This window comes from Chrysochloris asiatica, unplaced genomic scaffold, assembly GCF_000296735.1.
Source record: "Chrysochloris asiatica unplaced genomic scaffold, ChrAsi1.0 scaffold00054, whole genome shotgun sequence".
NCBI lineage: Eukaryota > Metazoa > Chordata > Mammalia > Afrosoricida > Chrysochloridae > Chrysochloris > Chrysochloris asiatica.
In genome coordinates, this window is record NW_006408572.1 from 13,502,452 (window position 1) to 13,514,683 (window position 12,232).

The window sequence follows — 12,232 nt, forward strand, 5'->3', positions numbered from 1 at the left end:
AAGGGGTATCATCAAGCAGTTCATGGAGATGAAGGGGAAACCTGTCAGGGAACTCAGTGATAGCAAGTGGGTGTGTGATCTACTGGTCATGGTGGACATCACCAAGTATCTCTCAGAGCTGAACGTCAAGTTTCAGGGCCCCAACAAACTTCTCGGCTCCCTGCTTTCAAATTTGAAATCATTTGAAGCTCAATTAAGGTTGTGGAAAGTGCAACTTGAAAGGAACAATATGGTGCATTTCCCTACTCTGGAAGAACAAAAGCCTTCTATGGCACTTGAATGCACTGGTGAATGTTCGAAACTAATTGAGGCATTTAATGAAAAGTTCAAGGATGTGAAAAGTAAACAAATGGAATTGAACATCTTTCTGTGGAACCAGCTGATATGCCTGATAACCTACAATAAAACATCGTTCAGCTGCAAAGCAATGATGAGTTGAAAGCTAGGTACAATATCTTCCCACTGCTTGAGTTCTATAAACATTACATAGTCAATGAGGAATTTCCTACTTTGAAAAGACATGCATTGAAATATGCATCTGTGTTCAGAACAACTTACTGCTTCGAGCAGTTCTTTTCAAAACTTATCATCACAAAACGTCCACTGTGCTCTAGGCTGGCCGGCACAAACCTTGAGAAGCGGTTGTTAGTAGCAACATCATCAATACCAGCTAACATTATAGGCCTCACCGAAGAGAAGCAGTTCTAGCCATCACATTAGGGGTGAGTCAATTAAATGTTTGACCAAACATAGCAGGCTAATTCTTAAGTTGATAATTTTGTATGGCCTGCAAATGATGTTATAAATCTCCAAATGGCCCTTGGCAGAAAAAAGGTTCCCCACCTCTGTTCTACATCCTACTTTGGTGAGTTGTGACTGGGATCTTAAAAGCTCAGGAGTGGCCACCTAAGGTACAACTAGTGGGCTCTCTTTGTTCAGAGAAAAGAAGAGTAAAGAAAATCAAAGATACATGGCAACAATGAATCCAATGGAATAATGAACCTCATGATTATCATCAGTCTGAAGCCAGAGGAACTGGATGGTGCCCAGCTACCATGAGCAACTGCCTCTGGAAGAGATCACATTATAAAGTCCTGGATAAAGTGGGAGAAAAATGCAGAACAAAACTCAAAGCATAAAAAAGACTAGGCTGACTGGTTACATGAGCCTGTTGAAACCCCTTAGTCACCCTTCAGGTCTGGAACCGAACTAACTCCTTGACTCAATTTTCACCCAAACAATAGGCAGCTGTAAACGGGAAGCAGTAACACTAAGCAGGCACACACTCCTTAGAATAATCAACCCTTTAAGATCAAAAGGGCAGCATTTACCCCACGACAAATTCGGAAGAGTTAGGAAAGAAGGAGGAATGGAAAGAGGAAACAGAGGGAGGAAGTGGGATCAGTGAGGTAACACTATGGGAACTGCAATCAATGGCACAAAACCAAATGTGTATGAATTATTGAATGAAAAACTCATCTGTTCTGTAATCCTTTACCCAATTCACACACACACACACACACACACACACACACACACACACACAAATAAATTCAAAAGAAAAACAAAACAGTTGCCATCAAGGTGACTCCATGAGGTCAGAATAGAATAGAATTCTGCTACCTGAGGTTTTCAGTGGCTGGATTCATAGAAGTAGTTTGCCGGGCCTGTCTTCTGAGGCACCTCTGGCTGGTTTGAACCTCCAAAGCTTTCTGTTAGCAGCTGAGAACATTAACTGCTTGCGTTATCCCAAAGCACCTTTCATCCTGTGCTAATGTATTTTTTTTCTTTTGGCAACCAAATTCATTTGATTATCTGATGCGATGTCTCCTGAAAGTAGCACATGTATGAACACACACACACACACACACACAATTGTGTTAATGTATATAATAGGAAGGAACTCACCATCAGCCTAGGGTAAGAACCAGTGCCCTATTCTAGGTAATTCCTATAAAGGTGAGAAAGCAAGAAATAAGGAAATTCTGAGACGGAATAGCAAACAATTAGAGGATGAGCAGTAAGACAAAACCCCTATGTCCCTTTGCCAAATTTTCTCTCTTCTCCCAAAATATATTATTTCTCAGAAGGAATGACATATCCCAAAATTAAATGTGTTAAAAAATACCCTGGGGGGATATATAAAAAAATGGGAACATGCAGATGAAGAAAGCCTGAGAGAATATAGAATTGAAAGAATGGGAGGAAGAGTAAAATAAAAGGGAATAAAAATCATTGTTAATTGGACATTTCAGCATATCTTCAAAACAAAACAAAACAACAGTTGTCCCGAAGTCAATTCCTAGTCATGGAGACCCCGTGTGTATCAGAGTAGAACTGTGCTTCATAAGGTGGCTAATTTTTTGAAAACTACTGTTCAAGGGTGGGTGGGGTGCCTGAAGTGGGATGCACATGAAAGTGATGTGCAGGGAACTGAGTGCGGCCAACCAAATGGACTGATGCAGGCAGGTAAAGTGGCAGAGATTCCCAACACTTGGCCTGGACTTCACCCTCATATTTTGCATCACAAATGATTTCTACCAGCAAGCCCAGCAGAGTCCACACTGTGGAATAAGATCTGCTACTTTTGCGAGTTTATAAATCATTTCTGGGTCAGGGTCCTTGTCCCCGTGGCTGGACTCAGTGATAATGCCATGCCCTGCCTGTCAGTTCTTGCAGAAATCTTTACACTTAACGGTTCAATGGACATTAAACCATCATTTTACCTGTTCTGGTGTCTTCAAGGTCTGCTGGATTTGACTCACTGCGGTGCCTTGACATCCTTCTCCAGTGTAAGCTTTCTCAGGGATCTGCCTGATTCTAAACAAGTTCTCAGCAGAGTCTTCATATGTGATTCCACAGAGTTTGCATCCATTATTTCCTAGTAGGCACAAATTGTAGATGCTTCACTATTATCCAAGAGGTTGGCAATTTAGACTCACCCATTGGCACTGGGGGAAAAAAAGATCTGCTTCTATAAAGATGATGACTATGAAAACGCTTCAGAGATTGGTTCTACTCTGCCACACATCAGGTTCCCTTGAGTTCTAACCCAACTCAACAACAATGGGTTCTGATGTTTCTTTTGATTTCGTTTTTTTGTATTGTGTTGTTCTTAGGTGCTCTTGAGTCAGTACCTACTCATAGCTACCCTATGCACAGCAGAATGCAACACTGCCCTATCCTGGGCCAACCTCACTACTGTTGCCACACTTGAGTTCATCGGTGTTGCCACCTGGCCAATCCATCTCATCGGGGTCTTCCTCTTTTTCTCTGACCCTCCACCTTACCAAACATGATATCCTTCTCCAGCGACTGGTCCTTCCTGACAACATGTCCAAAGTATGAGAGACGAAGTTTGGCCATCTTGACCTCTAAGGTGCACTCTGGCTGCACTTCTTCCAAAATGGATCGATTGTAGTGCAGTGGCTTGTATTTTGCTACAAGGTTGGATGCTATGCCCTGGGCACTTCAAATGCCAGTAGGGTCACCCATGGTGGGTGGGTTTCAGCAACAATTTCAGACAAAGGCAGACTAGAAAGAAAGAATTGGTAATCCACTTCTGCAAATTGGCCAATGAAAACTTGCTGGATCATGACAGAATATAGTGTATGATATGGGGCTGGAAGATGAGGATATGTCCTAGGATTGGCAACATTTTATTCTTCTGAGAATGTGTGGGGCCCCCATGAGTTGAAGCCAAGTAGATGACAACTACCAATAACAAAAAGTATTCTTAATGGCCCCATCATATTTCCAATGTTCTGAGTCTCAAGATTCTCCTGGCTCCTCTTTCCCGTCCTTATTTTGTGACTGTACCCAACCACATAGCTGCCTCAGCCACCACACCAACATGACCTTGTTGCTCACTCCCTGCTATTCACTTGCCAGTAGGCAGTTCCACCTGGTAGTCTGGAGGAGTTCATCTCTTCTCCACAAGCTTGGACTTCAGAGTGATGGAGTTGAGGCGATGAGCTGGAGAAGGAACAGTGGGGCAAAATGAGCAGGCACTGTCAGGTGCTGATACAAAACAAATGAGAAGACCAGAGCCTTAAGCAAAAGTTGATAAATGGTCCCCAAACTCTCTGGCTTACTATTCCAAAAATGTCCTTGCCAAGTGTTGGCCACCTCTCTCTCCACTGATTGGTTCCTGACTCCAGCAGTCAGTATCTGCTTTGCCTGCGAATGAGCTTATTAGTGTCTTGATCAAAGCACATAGGGTGTCAGGATGGACATCTGTCCAGTTAATAGTTTTGAATGTTCTTGGTAGTTAATAATAACACAATAAGGCCTTTCTCAGTCCAGTTACTTCCATTATTCTGGTGCTAGCATTTCTCTATTCATTGAATCACCCTTAGCTTGGCACTGAACCAGCAGATGGTTCATCAGATAATGTCTGCCTCTTGACACAGAATCAAGAATCGTTGTTGATTCCTTTGGCTGTATTAATGACCAATTTGTGCCCAGTCAATTGGATTAGATCAGTGGATTAGATCCAATTAGTCAATTTAGCTTTTCCCTACCCCCCACCTCTTAAAAGGAAACAGAGAAGCCACATTTTGGTGGATTGCTTTTTTATCACATGGACCTATTCTGCTGAAATTTCAGAGCTCTGGTAGCGTAGTGGTTACAAATCGGGCTGTGAACAGCAAGGTCAGCAGTTCGAAACTACCAGCTGTTCCACGGGAGAAAGATGTGGCTTTCTGCTCCCGTAAAGATTTATAGCCTCAGAAACCCTGCACAGGGTCGCTATAAGTCAAAACCAACTCCACGGCACATAACAACAACAACAACATAGAGTGTTTACCGTCATGGAAGCCAGAAACAGAATTCAAGGTGACTCTAATGACAATAGACACGAAAAGTAGGACCTAAAGGTAGGAAACAGGAAATCTGGTGGTGCTGTGGGTTAAGCATTACACTGCCAACTGCAAGGTCAGCGATTCAAACTCACCAGTCACTCCGTGGGAGTTTGTTCCTATAAAGATTTACTGTCTCCGAAACCATAAGGATCAGTCCTACTCAATCCTTTAGGGTTTCTGTGAGTTGGAATTGACCCAAAGCACTGGGTTCGATCCCAGTCAGTGCATCTCATGCACAATCAGAATGGGTTCCTCTGTGAGTGCAACATGCAGCATTTATTTTACATATGTCATGATGATGAACAGGATTCAGAAGTTTCCAGATTAGAAAGATTAGGAAGAAAAGCCTGGTGGTCTACTTCTGAAAATCTAAGAATGAAAACAGTATGGAGTCCTGGTGTGGTGCTGTGGGTTAATGCACTGGACTGCAAGGTCTATTTGAACCACATGGTTGCTGGTTCAAATTCACCAGTCGCTTCTTAAAAACCCTAAACAGGGTCGCCATGAGTCAGAGCTGACTCAGCAGCACTTAACAACAACATGAACCACAATGGTCAGTCGGGTCCCCAACCAACTATGGGGATGGCTAAAAGCCAGGCAGCCTTTTTTTTTTTTCTTTTTTTCATTGTTGTCATGGGTTGGCAGAAGTAGGGCACAGAAGGAAGACAATGGTTGATACTTACTTATACAGAGCACGAGCTGACATGAACCATATGCCAAGAAAATATCACATCTATGTGTAATATGCTCAGAGTAGACTCCCTATTTTTATAGGAAAGCATTTTTGTAGGTTAATTCACTGTGGTTTTGAATAAAATATCAAAAATTCCAGCCAGAGAGAAAGTGTAAGGCGACGCACCAGACCTACACATGACTATCTGGGAGTGGCGGTGCAACAATTATGTTTGGCATTCATTCGACACATTCTTCATTATCACTTTTCTGTAGAAGAGCTAACCCCAGTGTGCATTTCCTCTTGCTCAGTTAAACAAACAAAAATCAGTGACATCTCTCAGGTTTTTTTTTTTACAAAAGTGCATAATAACCAGTGATGGTGGTGTCTCTTGCTGTCTTACTCTCTTCCTTTCATTAATGTTTCAGTGTGGGGCAGCAATGTCTCACAATTGGAACAGAATTCTTAAGCAGTGTCTACATAAAGCAATAGAAGTATGCTTGAACCATTGTGACTGCTGCCTCTCACTGAGCTGAAAGGCAAATAGGATTTATTCCTTATGCTTGTTCCAACTATTGTTAATGCCTGCTGGCTATTTGGAGCTTTGTGTCGAAGGCCTTTGTGAGGCTCTGACTGGTCTCTGCAGGAAAGGAGTCCATAATTGATTAGTGATGTCTGTGGTGGGCACGGGAGGAGGGAGTTACATCATATAACATTATCCCTGTTCTCACTACAAGCGGCTGGGTGCAATGCTCTGTAGAGAAGCAACATTCCATAGACCCAGCTAAATGTCAACTGAAAACAGTTCAGTAGAAGTTCGCCCCTAAAACACATGACTCTAAAACTAGCAGTTTTGTGACTCAATATATGTTTGGGGATGCAGAATTGCTTTGAATGTTTCTGAAGGTCAAGAAGAAACACTTTCATTCATTTGGTGTATAATCTGATCTTATTTTAGTTGTTTGTAACTGCCATCTAGTCAGTCCCCAACTCTTGGTGACCCCATGCACAATGGTACAAAATGGTACATCTCTTAGGGGAGGCATGTGTGTTGCGACAATGCTGAACAGGTGTCAGTGGGACTTCCAGACTAAAGTGGAATAGGAAGAAAGGCCTGGGAACCCACTGCCAAATGCCAAATCAGCCATTGTTGTTGTTGTTGTGAAGTGCCGTCGAGTTGACTCTGACCCACAGCGATGACCATAGGGTTGGAAACCATAGGGTTTCCAAGGAGCAGCTGGTGAGCTTGAACCACTGACCTTGCAGTTCAAACAGCTTTGCAGTCTGGCGCATTAACCCACAGAGCCACACTTAAATCATGCCGGAAGTCGTGGAAGCAGGACCAGGCAGCGGTTGTGTGTGTTGTGTCTGGGGCCACCATGAGTAGTGGGCCAAACTCAATGGCAGCTAACAACGCAACAGAGTAAGATTCCAAATTACACACCAAGGGAGCATGATTTATGTTTACATTTTGGTGTTCACACAATGTGGCCATCTGTAATCTACCACAAGGATGCTGTTCCAGCCTGTGCTGCCACCTCCCTTAAAGTTATTTTTCCCCATGCCTTTCTACTGGTTCCACCAATGAGTTCTATCTGAGATAGAAAAGAAAGCAGTAGTTTACTGGGTTTATTCCCCTCTCACTCTCAAGGCATGTCATAAAGAAGTAGTCATGGCTTTTGACACCCCAAGTCTCCTTTGTTATTGTCCACACAGGGACCAAATGTGCAAGCTGAAGCTCTCCGTGTCCGTCCCATTGCATTGGCTCCATTGAGAAAATCTTCTGACTGCTGGCTATGCCTCTGATTTCAGCTCTCCATTCTCACTGCCAATACCCCATGCCAGACAGCACTAGGCCTAATCATTCACCACATCGATCCTGCTGATAATTGCTGAGCTCCTCCAGTTTGTCTGTCTATAGTGTTCTGTCTGTCTGAATGAATGAATGAATACTGTTTCTAATTATTTCCCAAATGGGTTTGAGACTGGTAAGTCTCTGGACACTGTATCTGTGACTTTGGAACAGTCTTCAACAACTCATCATTTTTCCCTGTGACTTTGCCCTTACACCCCAGCAACAAACCCACCTATATCTGTGCTTTCTTCCAGAAATTCCCAGTGAATGAGTGAGTCTTCAGCCTACATGCTAGGTGTATGTCGTCACCCTGATGAAAACAGCTGGGAATAGGTCACTTGTCATATTTCCCACATGCTGACATGCTCATTCCTTTTGTCCTAGCCCCTAGCCCTCGCCTGCTATGAAACAGACCCCAAGACATATGGGGTCATTCAAAGGAGGTCAAAGTGTCTTCCTCCAACACACATGCTTCAGTTTTGTTTATAGTACCAATCAGGAGTCTTTTGTTTGCAGACAGAAAGTCCAGTGCAAAGGAGCTGAACTGGAACTAAGAATATATTGACTCAGGTAACAGGAAAACACAGGTCTAGCCAGGCTATGGGTAGACTAAGAGTCAAGATTCAAATGATGCTGCGGAATTGCATTATTCTCCATCTCTTGACTTGACCTGGTGTCATGCTAGTTCTGTGTCATCCTTAACTGCTCCCAGGAAAAAAGAGTGAGCTTCCAAGCTTCCTTCTGCATCCTGAGAGGTTCCATGGTTCATCTGATGGATGGGCTTTACTCACTTATTCAATCTGAATGTCCAGGATGTGGTGTAGAAATGTGTTGTTTGGGTCAAATATGGATCATATGGAATCCCAGGCAGACCACATGGACTGAGAGTGGTAGAGGCGGAATCTCTGAAATCAAGATCAGAGGCTGTGGCTGGAAGAAAACAGGAATGGTTGTTGGGAGGCAAGGAACAAATGATCATGGCCTGGAGAGAAATAAGATGTGAGATGATGCGCTCCTGTTGTTGTTGGTAGGTGCCAGTGAGTCAGTTCCAACTCATAGGGACCCTGTGTACAACAGAGCACAACACTGCATGGTCCACCTTCACAAGAACCATCTTCACAATTGCTGCTGCCAGTTTGCCAATCCATCTCGTTAGGCTGTCTTCCTTTTTTTCTCTTACTCTCCATTTTACCAAGCTTGACAATTGGTCCCTCCTGATAATATGAATATGAGAGTATGAGAGACAAAGTCTCACCATCCTGGCTTCTAGGAGCATTCTAGCTGTACTTCTTCCAAGACGGCACTTAACAACAACAATGGTACAGGTTGAGATTTCTGGAAGCAAACGCTATGACAGAGTTTGACACGAAGGTTATTGGGAGAAGGAGAAACGGTGCTGAATGCTCAACAAAAATCCCGCCAGAAGGATCTCTAGAACTTTGGAGAAACTATGGCCCACCGGAGTTTTTGGGTTAGGCTAAGAGTGCCCTCACCTAGATCACTCATTGGAGGACTTCTGTAGGGAGGTAGGTAGTCCTTGGATGAGCCCGGTGGCTATGATCTTTTCTGCTCTATCTCTTATTGAAATGCTATCTAGGTTAAAGAATTATACTACTGCCTGAGGTTTATAGGTGTCTGAGCATTTCTTCCAAGGGTGATCAGGTGAACCTCTTCATGTAGCAGGTCACATAGGTGCAATCTACCTAGGGAGGGTTCTTTCTCCACCTCTTCAGCGATGGTACTAGTGGAGCCCATTTAAGTGAACCTATATGGTTAGGGTTCTGGTAGCGTAGTGGTTACGAATCGGGCTGCGAACCTTAAGATCAGCAGTTCGAAACTACCAGCCGCTCCGGGGAGAAAGATGAGGCTTTCTACTCCTGTAAAGATTTATACCCTCGGAAACCCTGTACAGGGTCGCTATGAGTCGGAACCGACTCAACGGCACTTAACAATATGGTTAGGGAGAAAGTGGTTGCAGGTAGGCTTCCATTGTGTCCTTCAGTCATGATACTAGGTGGAGAACAGTGTGGAACAATGTGTATTTAGCAGGACACTTTGCAGAAGCAGAAGGGGAAGGTGATTGGGGTGTCCCATTTGAGTGTCTCACCCATGGTACAATGTGGACTGTGCATAGAAACATCGTCATCCTCTCTACTGGGACAGCTTTGGAGCCAGGGAGACTGTTCACCTGCTGCATACTGTCCATTTCTTATTGTTAAGTGACAGAACCTAATTTCTATATGATACAGTTTCTGTGTGACACACCCACCACTGGTCTGTCACTTTGTCGTACTATGGTGACTTGCTTGTTGCTGTGATACTGGAAACTATGTTGTTGGCATTTTCCAGCTCAGCTGCCAGACTAAAGGAGACTAAAGAGGAGAGGTAGATTACTTCTGAATGTTGTTAAATGCCGTCAAGTTGGTCTTGACTCATAGCTACCCTGTATAGGTTTCTGAGGAGCGGCTGGTGAATTTGAACCGCTGACCTTGCGATTATCCCACAGTGCCACACCAAGACTTTTTAAATAGCAAAGGAACATTGCCAGATATAGTGCTGGAAGATGAAACCATGATGAATAACACCAGAATATTGTTAGAAATAGTGTCAGAAGATGAGCCCCTCAGGTTGGAAGGGACTCAAAGTACAACTGGGTAAGAGCCGCCTCCTCAGAGTAGAGTTGATCATGATGATGCAAATGGAGTAAAACCTTTGAAACCTTCGTTTGGTGATGGAGCACCACTCAAAATGAGGAGAAACAGCTGTAAAGATCCACTTAGAATAGGAACATGGAATGTACAAAGTATGAATCTAAGAAAATTGAAAATTGCCAAAAATGAAATGGAACGCATCAATATTCTAGGCATTACTGACATGAAATGGACTGGCATTGGCCAATAGGAATCAGACAATCATATGGTTCACTATGCCAGGAGTGAAAAATTGCAGAGGAATGGTGTCACATTCACCATCAAAAAGAACATTTCAAGATTTATCTTGAAGCATAATGCTGTCTGTGATAGGATAATATCTACACCCATAAGAAAGACCAGTTAATACCACTATTATTCAAATTTACGCACTGACCACTAAAGTCAATGATGATGAAATTGAAGAATTCTACCAACTTTTTCAGTGTGGAATTAAATCAAACATACGATCAAGATATAATGTTAATTACTGGTGATTGGAATGTGAAAGTTGGAAACAAAGAGGAAGTATCAGTAGTTGGAAAATTTGACCTTGGTGATAGAAATGATGCTGGAGATCACATGACAGAATTTTGCAAGACCAATGACGTCTTCATTGCAAATACATTTTTTAAACAACATAAAAGATGACATGAACCTCACCAGATGGAATACACAGAAATCAAATTGTATACATCTCTAGGAAAAGAAGATGGAAAAACTCAGTTATCATCAGCCAAACAAAGGCCAGGGACAGCTTGTAGAACAGACCATCAATTGTTCATGTGCAACTTCAGGGTGAACTGAAGAAAATTAAAACAATTCCACAAGAGCCAAAACGTATGACCTTGAATATATCCCACCTGAATTTAGAGATTATCTCAAGAACAGATTTGCTGCATTTGACACTAATGATCGAAAACCAGAAGAATTGTGGGATGACATTAAGAACATTATGAAAGAAGAAAGTATGAGGTTATTAATAAGACAAGAAAGAAAGTAAAGATCAAAATGTATGTTATAAGAAACTCTGAGACTTGCTTTTCAGCTTCAAGATGCTAAAGGGAAAGGAAGAAATTAGGGGGTAAAAGAGCTAAACAGAAAATGTGAAAGGGCAGCTCAAGAAACCAAAGTAAAGTATATAATGAAATGTGCAAAGACTTGGGTTGTTTTAATTGTTAAATGCCATCGAGTTCGTTCTGACTTATAGCGACCCTGTACAGGGTTTCTGAATAGTGGCTGGTGAGTTTGAATCACTGACCTTGCAGTTCAAACGGACCCTAAGGTCTAGTGCTTATCCTCCAATGCTGCACCAGGAAGAACATGCTCAGCATTTCTCAAGATGAAAGAACTGAAGAAAAAAAAATCAAACTTCGACTTGAAATATTGACGTATATGGCACTGTGGGTTAATGTGCTGGACTGCAAGGTTGGAGGTTCAAGCTCACCAGTCGCTCCTTTGAAACCTTATACAAGGTTGCTGTGAGTTGGAACTGACTCGATGGCACTTAACAATAGCAACAACACAGACAAAATATTGCATGATGCAGAAAGCATGAAAAGAAGATGGAAGGGTCCAACCTAGTCCCATTGCTATGGCTCCCACAAAGAAAGGTGGCGAGAAGAATAAGGGCCATTCTGCTATCAACGAAGCGGTGACCAGAGAGGACACCATCAACATTCACAAGCACATCCATGAAGTAGGCTTCAAGAAGCATGCCCCTCGAACACTCAAGGAGATTCAGATATTTGCCATGAAGGAGATGGGAACACCAGACGTGTGCATTGGCACCAGGCTCAACAAAGCTGTCTGGGACAAAGGAATCAGGAACGTCCCGTACCATATCCCAGTGCGGTTGTCCAGAAAACGTAATGAGGATGAAGATCCACCAAACAAGCTCTATACACTGGTGACCTATGTGTCCATCATCAATTTCAAAAACCTACAGACAGGCAATGTGGATGAAAACTAACACTTTATGATCTAATAAATTTATAAATCTGCAAAAAAAAAAAAAGATGGAAGGAATACACAGATTTACAGTACCAAAAAGAAATTGCTGATGTTCAACTATTTCAAGAAGTAGCATAGGAACAAGAGTCAGTGGTACTGAAGGAAGAAGTCCAAGGTGTCCTGAAGGCATTGGCAAAGA

General features: G+C 42.7%; 1 protein-coding gene across 1 annotated transcript; it reads left to right on the plus strand.

Annotated features, from left to right (window-relative positions):
- Positions 1–11,674: 11,674 nt before the first annotated feature.
- Positions 11,675–12,052, plus strand: LOC102820898 (60S ribosomal protein L31-like). Its single transcript, XM_006863432.1, has one exon. It carries the CDS (start codon positions 11,675–11,677, stop codon positions 12,050–12,052), a length of 378 nt encoding a protein of 125 aa, XP_006863494.1.
- Positions 12,053–12,232: the final 180 nt, after the last annotated feature.

Excerpts from the sequence above, each read along its gene's own strand:
- LOC102820898 (XM_006863432.1), top strand. The coding sequence starts at position 11,675 with ATGGCTCCCACAAAGAAAGGTGGCGAGAAGAATAAGGGCCATTCTGCT.